Raw genomic sequence first — 22,876 nt, 5'->3', positions numbered from 1 at the left:
TAAACAATGCTATAATCAAACTATAAATTTTTTTTAGTTGAAATTTTTATGAATCACAAATGAGAAACAGACAGTTGGGCTTTGAGTTAAAAGTTACCCCAGATCTCTTGTTTCTCATTTAGACATAAAAAAGGGCAAAACCAGTAAAAACAACGACATTTGCTCAGCTGAACAGCTGGTGTGCAGTCTGAGGTTGTGTAGCACTAATTACTCCAGAGGCTGCCGAAGAAGGTAATTGCCCTTTTCTCTTCATTTTCAATACTGATTTTTTCTCCTTCAATTCCTTCTTTGAATATAATTTATTCTGCAGTAATAAGAAAGAAGACATAGGAGAACTGGGATGCACATTTTGGGAAAGATAAAGGAAAAGAAAAGCTTTTGGTTTTTAGACATTTTTTGGTTAAAATATAACACACACAGGTGACAGAATACCAGCAAATACACAGGTGCAGATGTGAATATTGTATTTGTTTCTTAGGCATAGGAGGAAAAAAGGAGAGTGGAAATTTGATTTCAAGCTAGCATGATTCTTTTTTTAATCCCATGCTTTATATTTTTAAGTTTTTACTAAGAATTTTCTGTAAGAATGAATTAAAAAAAAATTTTTTTAAGTTTATTTATTTTGATGGTGGGGGGGAAAGGGCAGCGATAGGGGGAAAGAGAATCCCAAGCTGGCTCTACAGTGCAGAACTGGATGCAGGGCTTGATCTCACACAGTGTGAGAGCTGAAATCAGGAGTCAAATGCTTAACCAACTGGGAGCCACCCAGATGTCCGGTACAAGAATGAATTTTTAAAACTCCAAGTATACAGCAACAGCTGTGTACAATAATACCTATGTTGTATTCTCGCCAAGCCTAAGAAATAACCAAATCCAAAATGTGTCACCTTGAATAAGACCAATGGCCTGGATGTTGAAAAAAGTCAATGACTAAGAATGAAGAGACTCCTATATAACCTAAGATGTATACTACTATCATATCTTAGAAAAATAACAATGATTTCAATTTTTACTGTTTATTTACCTTTATTCCCTTTCCAGTCAAAGTTCATGACTTGCGTTTGATTGTTGTCTTAAAGTCTACCATAGCAGCCCTCCTTTGCTGTATATTTTAGGGCACACTATTGTTTTTTGTTCTACTATGAAAGAAAGTAACTGCTGCCACTTAAACTTATGATGTGCTATCTAGTTTCAGGTGTACTCCAGTTGCTCAATATTTTTTTAATGTTTATTTATTTATTTTTGAGAGAGAGAGAGAGAGAGAGAGTGAGCGTCTGAGCAGGGGAGGGGCACAGAGAGGGGGACAGAGGACCTGAAGTCGGCTCCTCACTGATCAGAGAGCCTGATGTGGGGCTCGAACTCATGAACTGCGAGCCCAGGACCTGAGCCGAAGTCAGAGGCTCAACCGACAGAGCCACCCAGGCACCCCTCTAGTTGCTCATTTTTCATGGTTGCAGTGTCTTTATGAACTTCTTTTAGGACAGCACTTATAAATTTTAAACATTTATCTTCTGTTCCCAGAAATAGCGGTACTTCCTTCAGGTTAGTTGTTTATTTTCATCCTTTTCTCTTGTGCCTTTGCTTTTCCTTAAAAAAAAAGAAAAAAGAAAAAAAAAGGTTCTTGAGCTCTTTGTAAATGAGCATGGTATTAATTGCTGGGCCTCACTTTAGGGTCCATGGATGAAATGCAGGAAAAGAGCTGCTTCTCCCCTGTCTGCCTCTAGCCTATGGCCAAATAAGGAAGGCTTTGTTGGGGAGTATGAGGATGCTCTAATGCTTTCAGGGTAGATTGCTCAATTAAGAAAAACAAATGTGGTTTTAGCTAGACACCAACACAGTTGCTGATAGACTTTCTTTGTGTAAAGGAATGGGGTAAGAGGTTTGGCTTGGCTGTTCCACATACACATTTTAATCATCCTGATTTTAATCCTACAGCCCCCTCCTTTCTGTTCCTGTTTTCATGTTTGGTAGTTCTCCAGGTTCTGCTGCCAGGAATGGCTTCTCCATGGGTGCAGCTTCTTGTGCCTGTGTGCATGTTCTAGATTGCAGTTTTTTTCTGCACTGGCTTAATCCCCAATATAATCCCATCTACTTTTTCTCTTCTGGAATGAATGAATACATTTTAGTGGAATTTTGATAGAAGTGGAGGAAAATTAATGTCCTTAGTTTATCTCACACAGAGTAGATAATACATAGATATTTGTTGAATAAATCGATTAATGCTGTTGAGAAAACTGGGCAAAGCATACTTTTGTCTAAGTTAAAAAAATTATGGCTGTAGGATATGGATAATTAAATGAATCCGTTTCTTTTTTTTTATCCTTTAATTGATTCTATTTTAGGAGGAAATCTCATTGAAGTTAAAACACCAGTGGAGGTACAAAATGAGAAAGCTGCCATCTCTCACGATTTTTTAAAAAATTAAAGCCCTTAATTTCATTTTGTTCCTTTTTAGTGTTTAGCATAGTGCCTGGCATGTTGTAAGTATTCAATAAATGATAGTTATTATTATTATGTTTGTTTAACTCAAACTCTTTTTGTCTCTCATTTTCATCATCCAAGAAAATGGGGATTAATATATGTAAAATACCTGGAACAGATTTTGGCATATGTAGTATTTGCTACATAAGGTTAATTATCATTCTTTGATCCATGAACAACTGTTTATTTTTTTCTATGAGGCTTTCATTGATCTTAATTAGTTTTAATTAATAATGTGCCAGTCTGTATTCTGTTTGTATTAAAAAAATTTTTTTTTAATGTTTATTTATTTTTGAGAGAGACAGAGACAGAGCGTGAGCAGGGGAAGTGCAAAGAGTGAGAGGGAGACGCAGAATCTGAAGCAGGCTTCAGGCTCTGAGCTGTCAGCACAGAGCCTGACGCAGGGCTCGAACACGTGAACCATGAGATCATGACCTGAGCTGAAGTTGGATGCTTAACTGACAGAGCCACCCAGGCGCCCCTGTATTCTGCTTGTATTTTATGTCACAGCCTTTATGTTGAATTAAATTGACTTGCTTTTTTTTTTTTTAAGTTTATGTATTTTGAGGTGTGGGGAGGAGGGCAGAGAGAGAGGAAGAGACCGAGAATACCAAGCAGGCTCCCCACTGTCCCTACAGAGCCTGATGCAGAGCTAGAACTCAAAAACTGAGATCATGACCTGAGCTGAAATGGAGTCGGCCTTTTTACTGACTGAGCTACCTAGGCACCCCGTGGTTTGCTTGATTGTATGTCTCTCCACCAAATGTGGTTCTTTTTTTTTTTTTTTTTTTATGTTTATTTATTTATTTGAGAGAGAGAGAGAGAGAGACAGAGTGGGGGGGGGGGGGGAGGGCAGAGAGAGAGAGATCACAAGCAGGGGAAGGGCAGAGAAAGAGGGAGATGCAGAATTTGAAGCAGGCTCCAGGCTCCAAGCTGTCAGTGCAGGGCTCGAACCCATGAGATCAGGACCTGACCTGAGCCAAAGTCGGATGCTTAACTGACTGAGCCACCCAGGTGCCCACATTTGGTTCTTGATAGCTGGTAACTATCTTTTTTATTTTGGTAGTCTTGTTGCATCGTCATGGCTTGCCACATAACATGAGTCCCTCATTTTTGCTGGGTCTTAATTGATGAGGAGGATAGTGTGACTGGAGCATGGGGTAGGGTGTATTATTGGGAAGTGGAATGTGACAAATATGCTGATAACAGATTATAAATAGTTGAATAACAGATAAAAGAATTTGAAGTTTAGTATGCAGTGGAAGGCATTTTTGATTATTGATCAGGTTACTTTCCTATTTTACAAAGATAATTGAGTGCAGAGTAGAGAATGTATTGGAAAGAAGAAAAGAGATTAGAGGTTAAGTTAGAAGGTGGCTCCAGATATAAGGTGCCCCTACAATGAAATGTTATTCTCTTTTGGCCTTATTGATATCAGGTGCTTGCTTAGTAGTGTCTGGTGCATTAATCATAAAGGATGAAACTGAGATCTTTGAGTTAAATCAGGAAGGGATTATTGGAGACTTGAGACTACACTGATTATGTGAGCACAGCAAGAGTAAAAGGAGATTGGAGGGGCATTAAGAAGAGTTGATAAGGAAGTAGAATATGATAGTTAAAAAAAATTCTGTTACACACACACAATGGAATATTACTCAGCCATAAAAAAGAATGAAATCCTGTCATTTGCAAGAATGTGGGAGCTAAAGAGTATTAACCTAAGAAAATAAGTCAGAGAAAGACAAATATATGATTTCACTCATGTGGAATTTAAGAAATAAAACAGATGAACATAGTGGGGGAAAAAGAGAGGCAAACCAGGAAATAGACTCTTAACTCTACAGAACAAATTGAGAATTTTGGGAGGATTGGTGGCTGGGGGAATGGGTTAAATGGATGTTTAAGGAGGTGCTTAATGAGGATTAAGGAATGTACTTGTGATGAGCACTGTGTGTTGTATGGAAGTGATGAATCACTAAATTGTACACCTGAAACTACTGTTACACTATATGTTAACTAATGGATTTAAATAAAAACTTGAAAAAAAATTCTGTGAAGGATAGGAAAGTTGAAAGAATAAAGAAAATTACAGGGTCAAGTGGTGGTTTTTCCAGTTACAGAATGTGTGTATGTACGTTGTTAAAGTTTTATAAAGACAAGAAGGTTCAGTACAATTAAACCACCAAGAGATTAGTGCTAAACTACATAATATTTGAGAGACAGAAAGAGTGCAAATGGGAGAGGGGCAGAGGGAGCAGGAGACACGGTATCTGAAGCAGGCTTCAGACTCTGAGCTGTCAGCAAAGAGCCCGACATGGGGCTTGAACTCATGAACTGTGAAATCATGACTTGAGCCGAAGTTGGATGCTCAACAGACTAAGCCACCCAGGTGCCCCAACTATATAATATTTTAGAAAGGGAAAATGAAATTTAAGAAGAATGAAAACACCCTGAAATTCACTAAAGCTTATTTTCATCATATAAACTTGACATACAGAATAATAATTTTAGTAGTTGTCTCTGGAGGAGTTAAAATTTAAAAATTACAAAATCATTCCACTAACTTTTGAGTTTTTAATATATGCTTAGGGTGAATTTATTTTAAGCCTTTAGAAACGCATAAAAAGAGATTGTTAAGAGCTGAATAAATACACAGAAAATATAGTCACAGTATTTCTGGTGAGAAAAGATAAGCATAATTGGAATATTTCATATGTAGATTTCTTTTAAGTTTATTTATTTTGAGAGAGAGTGCACGTGCATGCTCGTGTGGCAGGGGCAGAGGGAGAGAGAGAGATTGTCAGTTCAGAACCCGATGTAGGGCTCAAACTCAAGAACTGTGAGATCATGACCTGAGCTGAAATCAAGAGTCAGAGACTTAACCAACTGAGCCACCCAGGCACCCCTCATATGTAGATTTTTAACATATGATGAGGGGGAATTAAGAATTGTAAGTGCATGTATCATATGACTGAGTTTGAAAGAATCAGGGATGGTACATTATAGGAGTATGATGCATTGATATTCATAGCTGCTCCCAAGTTATAATTTAAAAGCTATGTATCCATGGAAAAGAGAAATCTAATAGAATGAAATGTTGACTATAAAATGTTTGAATAATATCTAATAGATCAAATATGGTTCTTAAATTATAGGCATGATTGATCTCATTATGAATCTCAAAGAGATACTAAAACCATGGTAATCTGAATATATAATATAAAGTAATATTAGGTAATACATATTATTACAGCAGGTATTGTATAATGCTTCACACATGTTAAAATTAAATAAGCACCTTCAAAATGTAAAACAATCATTTCAGGTACTTTATTAGTTGAAAATGAAAAAAATTCCTTTTTAAGATGAAATGCGTATCTGTAGACAATGGCCACATTTCAAAAATCAGTCTTTTTAAAAATTAAAAAAAATTTTTAATCTTTTTTTAAATGTTTATTTATTTTTGAAGGAGAGAGAGAGCATGAGCGGGGAAAGAGCAGAGAGAGAGAATCTGAAGCAGGCTCCAGGCTCTGAGCTGTCAGCACAGAGCCCGATGTGGGGCTTGAACTCACAAACTGTGAGATCATGACCTGAGCTGAAGTCAGACGCTTAACCAACTGAGCCGCCCAGGTGCCCCTTTATTTTTTAATTTTTAAAAAGTTTTATTTATTTTGAGAGAGACAGAGCATGAGTGGGGTAGGGGCAGAGACAGAGAGAATCTCAAGCTAAGTTGTCAGTGCAGAACCTGATGTGGGGCTTGAACTCCTGAAACTGTGAGATTACCTGAGCCAAAATCAAGAGTTGGACATTTAGCCAACTGAGCCACCCAGGCACCCCAGTCTTTTTTTGTTTTAATGTTTGTTTGCTTATTTATTTGTTTTGTTTGTTTATTTATTTAGAGTACGTGTACAAGCAGAGGAAAGGCAGAGAGTGAGGAAGAATCCCACTCAGTGTCTGAGCTGTTAGCACAGAGCCCGATATGGGGCTTGAACTCCCAAAACTGAGATCATGACCTGAGCCTAGATCAAGAGTCAGGCACATAACTGACTGAACTGCTAAGGTGCCCCTAAAATTGGTCTTTTGTACTTTCAAATATTCAAAGATGACATCATAACCTTTGTTTCCCTAAATGATAACTTTTTATCTGTGGAGGTGGTATTTAGATGGGATTTACCATTCTGGGTAGATTGAAGAGTGATTGTTGGAAACATAATAGTGGCCTACAGGAGTAGAAAGACCTACTTTAAAAAATCTCCATTAGAGATTTATATTAAGAGTTTCTTTGTTTCTTTTTTTTTTTTTTTAAGAATTTAGTATGGCCTTTTTCTTTTCTTTTTAAAATTTTTTTTAATGTTTATTTTTTTTGAGAGAGACAGAGTGTGAGCAGGCGCGGGGCAGAGAGAAAGGGAGACAGAATCCAGAACAGGCTCCAGGCTCTGAGCTGTCAGCACACAGCCCAACGCGGGGCTCAAACTCACAAACTGTGAGATCATGACCTGAGCTGAAGTTGGACGCTTAACCGACTGAGCTACCCAGGTGCCCCTTCTTTTTCTTTTTTAATGTTTATTGATTTTTGAGAGGGAGAGAGAGAGAGAGACAGAGAGACAGAGAGACAGAGTGCAAGCAGGGGAGGAGCAGAGAGAGAGGGAGACACAGAATCCCAAGCAGGCTCCAGGCTCTGGGCTGTCAGCATAGAGCCTGACGTGGGGCTCGAACTCATGAAATGTGAGATCATGACCTGAGCCAAAGTCAGATGCTCAACCGACTGAGCCACCCAGGCGCCCCTAAAAGTTTCTTAATGTAGTGTTTACACTCATACTTCTCTTGAATTCCTAAAATTTGAAACCTAATATTTGTACTCTGAGGAAAGAGAGTCTTTGAGTTTTGTGTGTAATTAGCAAAGAATGAGAAAAAATGTCTTGAAAGTAAGACCCAAGGACTGTAAAGACAGACAGTTTTGCTAACAAAAGTTAGGCTTTAGGTAACTTGATACCTTTTCATTCCTGCTAACTTAGAGGCTTTAAACCCTAGCTTCTAACTCAGTACTATTTAACTTCTCCATTTTAGTCATGTTTCTCCCTATCCCAGGAAAATTAACATCCCTTATTTCTGAGCTCTTTGGAATATGGCTTCCCTATAAATGCTGATGGCATATCATATTTATAGTTACATATTTCCTAACTTGTGACTGAAAGCCTAGAAAGACAACAAATGGGCATCCCAAAGTTACCCCTTGCTCTTTATATTCTGTAACAATTATATATTAAATGGTAGAAGAATCACTTTGGGGAGGTCACACACTCTTTTGGACTTAGGTTTGTTTGTAAAATGAAAGGCTTTTTATCATTGAATTCACCTATGTGGGTCTTGGATAGGCTCATTATATTTGTGGGAATCTATATACATCTATAAAAATGAACTTTAACGGGATGCCTGGGTGGCTCAGTCGGTTGAACGTCTGATTTTTGATTTCGGCTCCATGATCCCAGGGTCATGGGATCGAGCCCTGTGTCGGACTCCTCGCTGAGTGTGAAGCCTGCTTAAGATTCATTCTTTATCTCCCTTTGCCCCTCTCCCCCACTTGCATGTGCTCTCTCTCAAATTAAAAAAGATTCAGACTTAAAAAAAAAAATCAACATCTTTATGTAACAAGGTACCTATTTCATTATATAAAAACAGTTAATCTTGTTTACCTCCTGAAAAAAAGATGCTGTATAGTAAAGATGGTGAAGTTCAGGTGGGTTTTTAAATATATCATAGAAAGATCTAGTGCTTTTAGAGTGAGAGAGAGACCTGGATTTCTGCTACTTAACAGATAAGTAACTGCAGGATAGTATGGAAACAAGCTCAGAGGAGTTACCCAGAAAATGCTTCCATATGTAAAGCGCCCAGCATATCCTTATGAGATGATCATTAATGTTAATGATCATTAATATTAAGTACCTTTTCTTGTTTTACAGGACAAGTGAAATGCTTTCTAGAAAACTAATAATGAAAATGTTGGGAAAATATTTAAAATAGTTATAGAGCTGAGTAAATTACTAAGTTCGGTGTTACTAAATAGAAAAACATGGAAAGGGCTACTTCCCCTGCTATGTAGGACAACCTTATTTAATGTGAAACTTTTCTGCCCCTGCCCTGCTTGCTATCTCTCAAAAATAAATAAATACTAAAAAAAAAAAAAAAAAAGAAGAAGAAAGAAAGAATCTTGATTAGGGGCACCTGGCTGGCTCAGTCAGAAGAGTGTGTGATTCTTTATCTTGGGGTTGTGAATTCAAGCCCCATGTTGGGTGTAGAGATTACTTAAAAATAAAGTCTTAAAAAAAAAAAAAAAAAGAAAAAATAATCTTCATTAGAATCAAGATCAATTCTACATGAGTTAATCTTACACATTTTAAAAAACTACAATTCTTTTTTCTTTCATGTGTATTTTGAGAGAGAAAGAACGCACAAGTGAGCAGAGGAGGGACAGAGAGAGACAGAATCCCAAGGAGGCTCTGCGCTGTCAGCACAGAGCTGGACACAGGGCTCCATCTCACGAACCATGAGATCATGACCCGAGCCAAGATCAAGAGTTGGATGCTTAACCTACTGAGCCACCCAGGTGCCCCTAAAAAACTGTAATTCTAAAAGTCATTTCAAGCACTAAACTTTCATTATATATATGGTTGTGTTAATTTGTAATATCAGAATGGCCATCTATCTTTTTTTCAAGTTTCACTGTAAGATTAATACAAAGTGAGTGAATGATAGACTACATTTCATCATTTCGTGGATGTGATTGGTACATTGTAAGTTGTGCTTTTTTTTTAGCGGAATGTTTTTTTCATTCTAGTAAAATGCATTTATTCAAAAAAGAAGTATAGTACATTATAATTCTAAGGAAATTTTTATATTAAAAATGCCAGTCTTTTTGATTTAAATTGGAAAGGGTCTTATATAATACCTGAACAAGGAAATTCACAATCAAGGTTGAAATATTGTCTATATTACCATATATTTCTAATTATACATTATTTTAAGATTATATATTCTAAACCATGGTTACAGAATTACTGTACAGAAATATATTGAAGGTATTATCTTTTGGTTTAATTCTCTACAACTTGAAAATAGAATTGTGACATGAAATGACACAATTATTTTTACTCTGAAAATAACAAGCTCTGAACTTCATCCTTCATTGTACTTTTCTAAAGAACTCACTTCTCATGAGCAAGTGTTCAATATTATTTAGCTAGGAAACCATTATATTGTTAAAACTTGAATTTTTCTTTAACTCTATCCCAGTATTTTAAATATTTATGTGTTTTAGGATATGTGCAATTAAACCACACATTTGATCATAGCTTGAATAATACAACATTAAAAATAAATAAGATCTTCAAGTAAACAAACATGTTTCCAAATCATATTGCCAGTGTACATGAACCTATTCTCTGAGGACTAAAAGCTCTGCTTGTTTGAAAAAGTCAATGATTAGGTCTTTATAAGCAATTGAGGTTCTGTTTTCCTTCTAAACGTTCCTTCACTAATTTTTCCAAAGAGAAAAGATGCTCATCTGCATCTTCTGGCACAATGTTCCTAATAGAATTTGCAAGTTCAAAAAGATATTCTGTATTTTTTCCACTTGGACCAGCTGCATTAAAAATTTGTTCAGCAATGTCTTCCAGAGGTGCAGGACCAAGATAATTAGGATTATCACATGTTCCAATATATAGCAACACATTAAATGGTTTTGTTGTGGGATCTTTTGGATAAAAAATGACTGTTGTGGTCCTGTAGCCTCCTTTCTCTCTGAAGTCAAGGTATGCTTTTACTTCTTCTTCCTTTCCTACTGGCAGTCTGTAAGCAACACCCCATACACAACCCTGTTGAAAAATGAAAAGAACGTATTATTTAGAATTTACAGGGCTAAAATAGGTGAAGATATGTTATGCTCTAAGAAAATAGCTGTATATTCTTAGAAGTCAGTGTAGTTTTGATTCACTTAAAGTGCACTGAGGGGTGCTGGGATGGCTCAGTGGTTAAGCATCCAACTTCGGCTCAGGTCATGACCTTACGGTTTGGCCCCACATTGGGCTCCGCGCTGAGCGCCCAGAGCCTGCTTTGGATTCTGTGTCTCTCTCTCTGCCCCTCCACTGCTCACACACTGTCTCTCTCTCTCTCTCTCTGTCTGTCTGTCTGTCTCAAAAATAAACATTAATTTCTTTTTTTTTTAAAGCGCACTGGGAGGTACAAACTAAACAATAAAGGAAATCAGCATTTTAAATTCTTCAGTCTGAATAAATAATTTCTTGCACACTAGGATATTTATCATTGTTTAAGTTTTAAAAATCGTATCTTTTAACTAGTGGGACTGAAAAAAAATCAGGTGTTCATTTGGTCATTAAACACAGTTCTAAAGTTTTAAATCCTTAAACATTTCACTGATGGTACAGGACGGTAGTTTCCAAACTGCTTTATGGAGTGTTGTAGCCACTTGGGAGCCTACCTTTGGGGATGTTAAGTGCTGGGTGCTGTCTGGAAGGGCTTTGATACACCAACTTACTTTAGCTAAAACTGAGCGTCACTTATCTTTTTACCAGCTGTTTCCTTATTTACAGAAAGGGGTCTTTGTTTTAAAAGGTGTGTAAGAAAGCAATCAACTACTGAAGGCCACAGCAAGTTCATTTTATTCATTTTTTTCACCGCAGGAGCTTTCAAATATCCTTTGTAAATAATTCCATGCAGAATACTAAATGGCAGTCTCTTTTGTTGAGAGCCCATGAACAAAGTGTCAGTAAAAAAACTGGCTGCAGAGGTTTTTTGGTTTGTTTTTTAGTGTTAATAAAATATCTGATATAAACAGGATTTATTTATAGTTTGTAGTTATAGATTATCTAGTTTTTTCACAACCTTTAATTACTGGCTTTAATTATTAAACTCTAGGTTGCTAAGTATCTTCTTGAGTGAATTTTTTTTTAATGTTTATTTTTGAGAGAGTGCAAGCTGGGAAGGGTCAGAGAGAGGGGGACAGAGGATCCAAAGTGGGCTCTGCACTGACAGGCCGACAGCTAGCCCAGTGTGGGGCTCGAACTCGGGAACGGTGAGATAATAATCTGAGCCAAAGTTGGATGCTCAACCGACTGAGCCATCCGGTGCCCTGTTCTTGAGTGAGTTTAACATTCTGTAGAAACAAAGTGCCGTTTATTGACTTTAATTAAGAGTTACAGTTACCAGTTTGAAGCCATTTTTATAGATGCTTTTCCTAATGTAAACTATGAAAGCATTTCATTATTTCACCATTATTCATTTCCTGTTGATAGCTGCTTGACTTTTGTATATCAAAGTCATTTCCAAAGTTAAATTTTTACCTTCACACTATGAACGTCCGAATCTATACCTCAATGAAATGATTGAAAATATTTAAGAAACAGAGGACTATCAGGTAAATACGTTTTCTAGTGCCCCAAACCTGTTTAAAAACCTGTTGTGCTATTAAAAAATTAGGCAAGAAAGAAAGTGGTAACTCCTGACAGGGAGAGAGAATTTTTGCTGAGAATAGTATACTCCTAGCAAATACGAGAGTTTCAATGGTTCCACTTGATGTGGCAAGTATGGCCAAGTGTGCCTCAGTGGCAGTATGGCTGTCTGAGGCCTAGGGCCATTAATGCCAAATTCTTAGTCAATAAACTCAAGAAAAAAAAAAAAAGACTACATGCCATTTGGTTTTATTTTGTTGTCTACCGGGCATTCTGCATTCCAGCTTTTCCCAACAGTTAAAAAGAAACATAATAAATACAGAGAGGAATTCTAGACCTACTGTTCAAGCTGTCTGTGATGACTGTTAATAAAATTCCATTGATTATTAAAACTGAGAAACATCTCAACATTTTATATGATTAAAGACTACACAAAAAAAGAACAATAATACCATACCCCAGGATCTTCAACAAGAGTCACAACTCTTCCAGGCTGTTTTAAAAAAAGTAAAAAAAAAAAAATTTTTTTTTTTCTGAATCAAAGTTTATCAACTAACTGAGCATTACCAATTTATTGTTGACATGGAATATTTTAATTGTTCATACTAAACACCTCCATAAAGTACTCATTTTTATGATAAATTTTCAAGTGAATTAAGAATATACATTATCCAAAGTATCTTGACTTTTCTAAAAGATTCTCTTCAATTTATGTATATTAGCTATATTATATTCACTTAAAAAATGGATACATTAAAAAAAATACCTGTGACTAAGGCTCATGTAAAATGAAAGACAAAGGAAGAAGCAATTATAAAAGTTCTGATCAGATTGCTATAGTTTTATTAGAGAACAAAACATGCTCTTCCAGAGTGCTTTCCTATAATAGGGAAGTAGCCCTCAAACTTTAGTGTAGATCACAATTACATGGAGGGTTGATAAACACACTGCTTATGTACAGTCCCAGAGTTAATGATCCTGTAGATTTGGAGCTGTTTGAGAATTTGCCTTTTTTTTTTTTTAAGTACACTTCCTACCTGGTGCCAAAGGCTATGTATTTACTGACATGTTAGCATCATTAGTGAGAATGCTGAATTCTAAGCCACATTTTAACATATTTATTTGCCCATTGTCTGACACACAGGGAGCATAAATAATTCAGGTATTTGTGTCATCTTCATTGCTATTTCCTTCTGGTCTTTGTCCATTTGTATAGACAATTTGTAATCACGGAAAACATGGGATTTGGGATTATGTTTCTTACTTAATTTAATTACATTTTCCTGTTAGTGTTATCATATGTTTTAATAGTTGCATAATATTGTATCATCAATGAGCTATAATTTAAACATTCCTGTGTTGTTGGGCATTTAGATTTCACCTTTTTTCTATTTAAGATAATGCTATAATGAGGACACATATCTTGGTGTGGGTTATGTAGGCACTTCCATATTACTTTCAATTTCAAGATGAATTAGGAGCTATTTATTGACTACTTAGTGTGTGTTGTAGAGAAGATAAAACCTTAATTCTTGCTTTCAAGAGCTTATATTATAATTCTGGAACACAAACTTAACACATGAAACAGGTAGAGAACACTTAAGGGCTAAGATGTATGGTATGAAGGCAATTAAGAATTTTGAGTCTTGGGTGGTCAGAAAGGAAAACAAAATTCTGGCAAAAGGGCATGATTTACAAGTGCAGGCCTAGAAGCAAGACTACACCAGGCTAAATGTTTGACTAGCAGAGGGTCCCACCTGGAGAGATGATTCAGAAAGATAATTGGAGAAATAGGATAGTCAGATTTGAAGAGCCAGAGTGGAGGTGAAATTAGGGGACAATGGAAAATAAGAAGCCACTGAAATTTGGGAGAAATAGGAAATTAGGAGCTACTGCAGCACTTGACTAGTAGCTGACTGGCATGATAAAAGGTGTTTGGGGAAGATGAGTGGTAAAGTGTATAGTATGGTTAGAGTGGGAAGAAGGTAGACCCTCAGTAAGAAATGTTCGTGGTCCTGGTGACAAGTTCTGCACTCCACCTTTCCTTGTCTCCCCTTGTATCCAGCAGTCACCAATTACTGGTAACTGTCTGTTGAATCTTTTTCTGTATGTTGTTCCTCTGTATCCTTCATTTGCTTCCTTAGGGACCTTGCTGCCTGCCTCTAGTTTTGTTTACCTCTAGTCTATTCTCTACTTGGCAGTGGAATGACTTTCTAGTGCAAAAATTGGGTCACTCCTGTGCTTTGAATTTTTTCAGGGTTTTAAAATTCTACAGGATAAAACTAAAAGTTCTCAGCATGATTTAACTACAACCCTTATTTCTTACCACTTTTTCCCTCAATCTGTACTGATTTATTTATAACTTTTACAAACATTCGTATCTTTGGATATACCAGTGCTCAGTATAGAATGCCCTTGCTTTTCTGTCTCTGGGATATCCTCCTGCACTACATCCATAAAGGCTTGGCTGACTCCTCAGGTGACTTTGCAGCAGATTTTTCTCCTAAACTGTGATTTTCCCTTTTATTCACTTCCCTGTGGCACTTGTCAGGTATTGTTTGCATAGCTGTCTCCTAAGTGCTCAGTAGTAATTGTTGAAAGGGGAAGGAGTGGTAGAAAAGTCCTGGACTTAGGTGGTGGCAGCTGAAACAGAAAACAAGAGTACATAGGGACTCATTTTAAGGGGAATATAAAGGACTCCCTCTGACAGCTTATGGAACAGACATGGACTTTTGGCACTACTGAAAATTTACTTGGAAACATTTTCTAAAATTTATGTTCTTAGTCTCTAAAATACATATATATTATTGAGAAACAATGTATATTTGTAAGTCACATGAAAGGCTTTTGGGGGGACTGAAACTAAAGCAGGGGTCTTTCAAGCTGAATGGTTTGGAGGATATTGTGAAATGAGTCATTATAGATGCTTTCATTGAGTAATGAGTAATTTTTCTGATCTAGATCTAGAAAAGTTAGAGATTTAGTAAATGTTCATGATTATCTCGTGTTAAAATGTTTCTTTTTGAAATTGAAATATATTCTCTCTGCTGTGAAAAATTTTTCACATTTAAATAAATCCTTAATTTGGGTGAGACAGTGCCAGTTTTTTTATATATAAATGAGATGCTTAATAAAACTTAGGAAGAAATTAAAGTTTAATGAAGCTAAAAAGAAACCGTAATTGAAGTAGGTTTGGTATTTTTCCCACAAATGTCACATCGCAGCATGTGGAAATGAGCCTAACATTTGTTTAATAATATCACATTTCATATGTAATGATGACTAACTTACTAGGAGCATATGTTGCTATAAAAAACATAGTCCTATAAAACATCCACATCATTCTTCTAATTTGCTGGATATCTTTGTAGCCTTTTGTATTTATATAAGGCTGGTGATCCATTGTAATAAAAAATATTAAAATAATATTCTTTCCAGTTTTAACAAAATATAGTATACTTAAAAAAATACTTAGAGTTTCCTTTAATTTGCTATGATGTATTCTTTAACTAAAAGTAAGTGTAAAACTATTAGCCATTGCAGTCCCCCTGTACCCCAACTTACCTGCCCTATATTTTAGTAAATTTAAGTAAAAAGATACTGGCTTTTATAGCTCCTTTCTTCTTTTAAAGAATCATGAGCTGTTGTATTGACTTGACAACTTCTTATTGTTCTGTTCCAACAGTGTACATATCTCAATATGCTATATAACAAAAACATATGTTTTGATTGAAACTAGAATAGTAAAATATGCTATCAAAACATTTGTAAGCATTTAATACTTTGTCATTAAAATTGGAGCCTTTCTTTCTTCAGAATAGAAATTTTAAGTGTTCGTATCTGACAACTCAAAAGGCATTTTACTTCACTTAGAAGTTTTATTTAACTCTTTAAAGTCTTAGACATTGTTTTATAATATATATATTTTTTTAAGATTTTATTTTTAAGTAATCTCTACACCCAGTGTGGGGCTTGAACTTAAAACCCTGAGATCCAGTTGCATGCTCTACCGACTGAGCCAGCCAGGCACCCCTCTTTTATAAAAGAAATTTTGGACATGAAGCTCCTGTTGGCTTACAAATGTGCATTTGCCCTAAGTCACTACCGTTTTCCAGTCATCTGCCTACCATATTGTGTTTTGGGGCCAATATTAATTTCTCTTTAAAAAACAGTAATCAAGCTCATACATAGCTCTGAGTACTTTAGAGAACATACAAACAATAAAAAATTTTGTGCACTTCCAAAAGTTAGAAGGTTAAGTAAACCAAGTACAGTATTTAAGTTATCCAAATTGTTACCCACAACCTTGTTTTCCTTGTGGATTGGTTGTTTTGCAGCCAATACAAGGCTGAGCTGCTACTAGTTTTCTAGCACACATATATTGGGATAAAAGTCTTCTAATGACTGAAAAATAGATCAAGGAACTTACATTTCACATTTATAATTTAGAGGAGAAACGTGGAGAAATAAAGATTAAAATAATGCTGGACACAGTAATGGGCACTGTGTTACTCAAGTAACAAACCGAGAACTCAAATATTTAACTTCGCCGATACCGGACAACCAAAGGAAGTGATCACGGTAAGCTCCTTAACAACCGGAGATAATTTTGGAAACTAGTTTCTATGTGACCTTAGATGTCATAAAATAAAACCTTTGGAAATAATATGCTTGTTTAAACTTAAACCAATGAAAGTCTGCCAGAAAGCAGAAATGCCAACAAATTTAACTGCTAAAAAGCTAAAGCTGAATGTGCAGGTTGATTTTAGTATTCAACTCCGTGGTGAAACGGAGATTGATTTTCCCGCCGTTTTTTTTTTTTTGTTTTTTTTTTTAAATGGCAGAGGTCGCTCACAGATGGGGCTTCCTGCCAGCCCATCAGCCTTGGGCGAGCTTGTGTGCCTTTGACCCTGTTTCTTGCTTTCCCAAGAAACTAACCATCAGCGTCTCAAGAGGCTTCGGAAGTAGTGCCCTTGGTTTGGGAGAGAAGTAGAGGACAGATGGAGAGAAAGGTGCACAGATGTAACAGCATTATTCCTAACTTTCTTGCTCGGTCATCGTAAATGTTGGGGTGGAGGTCCAGCAGAGTTGGACCGCGAGTTGGGTGGGAAGCGGCGCTCCGAAGGCAGTTAAGGGTGGGGGGCTGACTGGCGCCTCACCTTGCCCGGGACCCCGCGGTGGTCGGTGCTCCCCTGCCAGAAGCGCCTGTTGTAGCCTGTGATGTATCCAACCAACTTGTCCTGATAGGGGAAGTCCACTTTCCATATCAGGGACCCGTAACCAAAAACCCACATCCTTTCCCTTGCTCTTCCGCTGTGACGGCGGTCAACCCTCAGCTCTGGTGTCTGCGGTGCCGGCACCAGCGGGAACTGCAGCCTCGCCGACGCTAGTAACCGGCTGCGAGGGCGCAGGCGCAATGGCCACGCTGCGCAAAGCACACTGGGACGTGTAGTTCGAGGGATGTATTCCGACTTCGTCAGTCAACGTTATTCTGTTTCCTTGCTTGGGGTATCAAGAACGATTGACCTTCGGTTCGCTAAGCCGTGGGTTCTTTTTCAGCCTCTGTAAGTCACCCTAACCTCCTGTTGCGCATGTGCACTGGACTACAATACCCACAATCCCTTTATGGGATTTGTGGCTCAGAGGTTGGAACTGTGTGCTGTTTTCGAACGCATTCAAGGAGAAGCGGAAGGGCAGAGTCGCGCCTGGTGTCGCGGCCGGTGTGGTGTAGATAACGGGGAAGAGACCTACAGGCACCGCGGTTGTGTCACGTAGGAAGACATTTTGTTCTGCTTTGGAATTGGGTTTTTGTCCATTTAACAGCAGCCAGAGGAGCGCAAGTTGTGAATGCCGCATTTGACTTTACACCTAAGAAACTCACCTTTCTCATAAAAGCGGGAAGTTTACGAGAGAAGTTTTACGCCTGCGGAAGAGCTACTAGTGCTTCAGCTCATATCAATTTTACGCGCTAAACGACCTTATTTATCTTTAGCATTATCAGCAGCTCAGAAAAGGTTAGGCGAAGGTTTTTGCCTTATGTACAGGCTGTAGTAGCGGTATGTGGAACCTGAAATTGTGTACAGAATTTGGGTTCTGTGCATTCTGGGGAGAAGCTTTATAGCTTTCATGAGTTTCTCCAACAGGTGAAGATCCTAAAAAAATGGTAAGGTCTGCAGCCTAGCGCCACTGCTCCAAAATATTGTTTAGGAGGCGCACTCAGACTATCATGCTGTGTTTCTGTATGTGAAAATAGAAGCCTTAGCAAATCCTTGTTTCTTGAGATTTTTTTTTTAATGTTTATTTTTTTGAGAGAGAAGAGCGAGCGTGTGGGAGAGCGGCAGAGAGAGAGAGAGAGAGAGAGGGAGACACAGAATCTGAAGCAGGTTCCATGCTGTCAGCACAGAGCTGGAAGCGGGGCTAGAACCCACAAACTGCGCTATCATGACCTTAGCTGAAGTCAGATGGTTCACCAGCTGAACCACCCAGTCACCCCTTTCTTGAGGATTTCTATTTCATCGTCCTTAGTTATATAAAAGAATACTAAGACACCCGGGTTCAGAGTATTATTTGAAGTGTTAAGAAACCAGCAAGAAACTGCTACAAAGAAAAACATTTTCAGAATAACCAGGCCTTAGGGTACCTGGGTGGCTCAGTAGGTTAAGCTTTTGATTTCAGCTCTGGTCTTGATCTCCAGGTTGGTGAGTTCCAGCCCCGCCTTTGGCTCTGTGCTGACTGCTCAGTCTGGAGGCTGCTTTGGATTCTGTGTCTCCCTTTCTCTCTGCCCCTCCCTCCCCTTCTCACAGTCTGTCTCTCTCTCTCTCTCGCAAAAAAGAAACATTAAAAAATTTTTTATATAAAAACATTAAAGAATAACCAGGTCTTTTTATATATTCTCCAAGATTAAGTGTCACATCGCTTGGGATGCAGAAAATTTTGAAAAAAAGTATCTGACCATTCATATACTTGCCATGTGGATCCAAAAATTGACATTTTGCCACAATTAGTTTATTTCTTTTTTCTCTATATATGCTTTTTAATCTAAAACATTTAAAGTAAGTTGCATTTGTTACTTTTCATTGCTATGTACTTAAAGAATAAGGACTTTCTCCTAATAACCATAATGCCATTTCTAAGGAAATTAGCAGAATTATATAATCAAATATCTATTACATACTCAGATTTCCTTGTCTCATAATTGCTTTCTGTAGCTGATACTAAATTTTTTTTTTTTTAATTCTTGAGAGAGAGAGAGAAAGAGAACATTAGCCAGGGAGAGGGGTGGGCGGAGGAAGAGAGAGAGAGGGAGAGAGAGAGAGAGAGAGAGAGAGAGAAAGAGAATCCCAAGCTGGCTCCACACTCAGCACAGAGCCCCGACGAGGGGCTCAATCCTGCAACCCTGGGATCTAGACCTGAGCCGAAATCAGGAGTCAGACTCTCAACCGAGTGAGCCACCCAGACACCCCTGTAGCTGATATTTTGATATTTTTTTTCACCATCCAGGATCCAGTTGAGGTTTATACATCACTTTTGGTTGTTTGACTTTATGCTTTTATTTAGTCAAGAGCATAGGAAAATTTCTGTAAAAGGAGATTTTACATACAGTTGATGCATGTGAACTAGTTGGTATTAAGGTTTGAGGGGAATGGTGATAGTACGTTTCTTTTGGCTTCTTCCCTTTAGAAGCTCAAAGATACTACCCAGTTCTGATATTTTTTCAGGTTATTTCCTGTTAATCTAGATCCATTAACATTTGTAATTATGAGGAAGGCCAGGTAGATTCGGAAAGGGATTCATACTTGTTTTCACTTGAATGCTATTCTTTAATGTCTTTGGAGGAGTATTCTTATGCATGTGCTTGTGTTTTTCCTACATAGAAAGAATTTTTTCTTGTATCAGATGAATATGCTTATAAATTGCCATAAATTTTGTGGTCTGTTCTTTTTTTGTGAAATTTGGATATAATGGCCTTAGCTGGAAGTTAGCATTGATGAGGGAGCATAAGGCAAGCTAAGGGCCAAGCACAAGCTAGCACCACCCCCCTGCCCCCAAATATGTGATATCCCTCAGGCACTCTTGGCTGCCCAAAAACAAAGGAAAAAAAACAAATGGTTAACTGATAGAGATCACAGTCATACAGGACATGGGTCTCCATCAGTTTACAAATACCTTGGTACAATTACAAAAAGGGGGCAATTTTATCAATAGCCTGAAGTCCAGGAACTCCCTACTATCATAATGTTAATGCTTTGTTAGAGGGAAAAGCAATCTTAGTTTGACAATAGCTAGGCCTCCATGGATTTTGTGAGTCTTTAGAATATGAAAATCCCATTGGAAACTTCCCCTTGACTTTACTTCCCACACACAACTCCCAGGTATATAACCAGTCACTCTTCACAACCCCAGTGCAGCTCTTTCTGCCCACAGCTCTGTCCCTGTGTTTTAGTAAAATCACCTTTTTGCACTCAAGTTGTCTTCAAGAATTTTTTCTTGGCCGTCAGCTCTGAACCCCCACCATCACCACTAAACCTCATCAGCATGGTTCAACAAAATGTAGCCTGGCATTCAAGGTTCTCCATAGTTTGGCCTTCAGCTACCTCTGTGTGAGAAGTAAGTGAGATGATTCATTTTCAGAAATATCAAATAAAAGTTGTGCTGTTTAGTTAACAATAGGTTCACAACTTACTGGAATTATGTATGATTCCTCCCCCCACCCCGCCTCAAGGAGTCCCAAACCCTTAGACCCTTCACTTCCTGGTTCTTTCCTTTTACATTTCTGGGGCTTATTTTTACAGGCTTTGCAAAGAGTCCAAGCCAAAGAACTGAAGTCTCTGTGCCTCACCTAAAGGAATGTACATTTGTTCCAATCAGATTACTTTTTTTTTTAAAAGGCTTTCTTTCTTTCTTTCTTTCTTTTTTATTTATTAAACAATTTAACATATACCATCGTGTGAATTTAAAGTGTACAATATATTAGTTTGATACATTTCTATATTTTAATATGATTCTTGTTATAGTAGTATTTATCACATTATACAATTATAATACCATATTGTTGTCTGGATTCATTATACTGTTCATTAGATCTCTATGGCTAATTTACTATTCATTGCAAGTTTGTACCCTTAGACAACATCAATTTTATTACCCACACCCTCCCTGGAAACCACTATTTTATTCTGTTTTTTCCAAATTTGGATTTTTTAGATTCCACATAAAACTGGTATCATATAGTACTTGCCTTTCTCTTTCTGACTTATCTGACATTATTTCATAATGTGCTCAAGGTCTATCCATGTTGTCACAAGTGGCAAGATACCTTCCTTTTTTGTGGCTGAATGATATTCCATTGTATGTATTTACCACATCTTTTTTTTTTTCAATTTATTTTTTTTAACTTACATCCAAGTTAGTTAGCATATAGTACAATAGTCAGATTACTTTTTGCCTTACTTGGGCATAGGTGACATCCAGGTAAGGCTATAACTCTGTAGTACTCAGCCCATGAGGAATGATGGGAGGGACTTCACCTTAGGAGATAAATTGACTGCTGTAACTGCCCCAAGTGTGCCTGTCCATATTGCTCTTGCAAGAACATTGATCAAAGCCTCACTTCACTGTGCCCCCCGAGTCTCCGGGTCCCTCCTTTGATTGGGTCAGCAGGCATATTTCTCACATTTGGGGGCTTGCCCAGGATTCACCTCTACCCGTGGGGTCTAGGTCCTCCTGCGAGAGAGGAGACATCTCCCACCCCGGTTTGCGTGCCCTTTCCACGGACAGGCCCCTGGTCCCTGTAGAATCCATGGAGCTCAAGATTTTTGCATTCGGAGACAGAAGAAGTGACCCTGGGGGAAGCAAAAAAGGCACCGCGGCAACCTGGTAACTCTGTGCACAGACCAAGGTAGGAAAATTGGACTATAAGTATTGCCTGGGGGATGGGAAATTGTGAGAGGCTGAGTGTGTGTGACTGAGACCTATTCTAGATATGAAGGGAATGTGGAGTCTAGATCTGTGGTTCAGTTCTCCCGCAAAGAAAACAGGTGGAGATGGACAAAGTTGGTTCTGGAGAGTACAGGAAACCTCCATTAAGGGGCCTTTGGTGCCCCCAGGGAAACTCAGGAGCAGGAACTAGCCTGGTCTAGGATGGGGAACAAAAATTCTAGGCCTAGGGGTAAGGGAAGAGAAACCCACAAAGAGGTGGGGTCTCTTCATATTCCCTCAGATAGTCTACTGTAGTACAGAGAGGATACAGGGAATAAGGACAAACATAAAATGATCAAATTCTGCTGCTTTGTTTGGACTAAAGACCCAGTTAAAGGGCCATCTGTTTTTTGGCTCAGAGGAGGACTGGGTCCATCAGGCCCTAGTCCATTATGCAAATGATAAAAGTTCTAGTACACTGGAGGAAAAGGATTATGCTGAGACTGAGGAAACATGGGATCTTCATCAGTCCCCAAGGACTCTCCTTGGAATGCCTTCTAACCCATTGGAATGAATTCATATTGCAAGGTTGAAAAAACAAACAAACTCATCTTTTGTAATACTGGCCTCAATACTCCTTAGGAGATGAGAAAAAAAAAAAAAAGGTCTATTAACGGGACACTAATGATTGTCTAAACCAGCCTCCTCTGGTTGCTGGTGGAGATGTATGTGGGGCATTCTCCCTCATTCATTTCCTGGGTTAATGACTATGATAATCAGAGCCAATTGTCTGTGGTTAGTCTATCTCAGGAGAGAGACTTTAAGGAATAATCCCAAGCAGCTGCTGAAACTCCTTCCTTTTGAGGAAATTCCCTGTCTTCTCAGGCCTGACATAGACTCCATATTTCCACTTTGGTGGGGAAAAAAACCCCAAACAAACATGGTACCTGCTCCTCTGTCCAAGCTGACAACCAGAATCATTCTCTGCCTTCTGCTAGCACCTGTCCTCTTCT

The 22,876-nt window shown here is 38.0% G+C and overlaps 2 protein-coding genes across 9 annotated transcripts in view; one reads left to right on the top strand and one right to left on the bottom strand.

Annotated features, from left to right (window-relative positions):
- ASB3 (ankyrin repeat and SOCS box containing 3) overlaps positions 1–22,876 on the top strand; it is a 113,701-nt gene that overhangs the window by 6,973 nt on the left and 83,852 nt on the right. The window contains exons 1-2 of one of the 7 annotated variants that reach the window (XM_042981381.1): positions 20,393–20,552; positions 21,723–21,843. The exons of 2 other annotated variants lie outside the window; for them this stretch is intronic. The gene's annotated coding sequence lies outside the window, so the exon portion shown is untranslated. Of the gene's footprint in view, positions 1–20,392; positions 20,553–21,308; positions 21,844–22,876 lie in introns of those variants that run through there. 4 more of the 7 variants (XM_042981378.1, XM_042981379.1, XM_042981383.1 and 1 more) reach the window with 4 other exon arrangements.
- On the bottom strand, positions 9,448–17,567 carry CHAC2 (ChaC glutathione specific gamma-glutamylcyclotransferase 2). Of its 2 annotated transcripts, XM_007075411.3 has the most exons (3): positions 17,105–17,567; positions 12,403–12,438; positions 9,448–10,352 (listed from the first exon to the last, which is right to left on the bottom strand). In XM_007075411.3, exons 1-3 carry the CDS (start codon positions 17,237–17,239, stop codon positions 9,969–9,971), a joined length of 555 nt encoding a protein of 184 aa, XP_007075473.1. In that variant the 5' UTR covers positions 17,240–17,567; the 3' UTR covers positions 9,448–9,968. The 2 variants fall into 2 exon arrangements, with proteins under 2 accessions (XP_007075473.1, XP_042837319.1); XM_042981385.1 differs by lacking the exon at positions 12,403–12,438.

The sequence above is a fragment of the Panthera tigris genome, chromosome A3 (assembly GCF_018350195.1).
Source record: "Panthera tigris isolate Pti1 chromosome A3, P.tigris_Pti1_mat1.1, whole genome shotgun sequence".
NCBI lineage: Eukaryota > Metazoa > Chordata > Mammalia > Carnivora > Felidae > Panthera > Panthera tigris.
The sequence above is the reverse complement of the archived record's forward strand: the minus strand, read 5'-3'. Positions and strand labels throughout refer to the sequence as shown.

Excerpts from the sequence above, each read along its gene's own strand:
- CHAC2 (XM_007075411.3), bottom strand. The coding sequence starts at position 17,239 with ATGTGGGTTTTTGGTTACGGGTCCCTGATATGGAAAGTGGACTTCCCC. Across the intron at positions 12,439-17,104 it reads ACCGCGGGGTCCCGGGCAAG|CCTGGAAGAGTTGTGACTCT; the intron begins GTGAGGCGCCAG and ends TTTTTAAAACAG. Across the intron at positions 10,353-12,402 it reads CTCTTGTTGAAGATCCTGGG|GGTTGTGTATGGGGTGTTGC; the intron begins GTATGGTATTAT and ends ATTTTTCAACAG.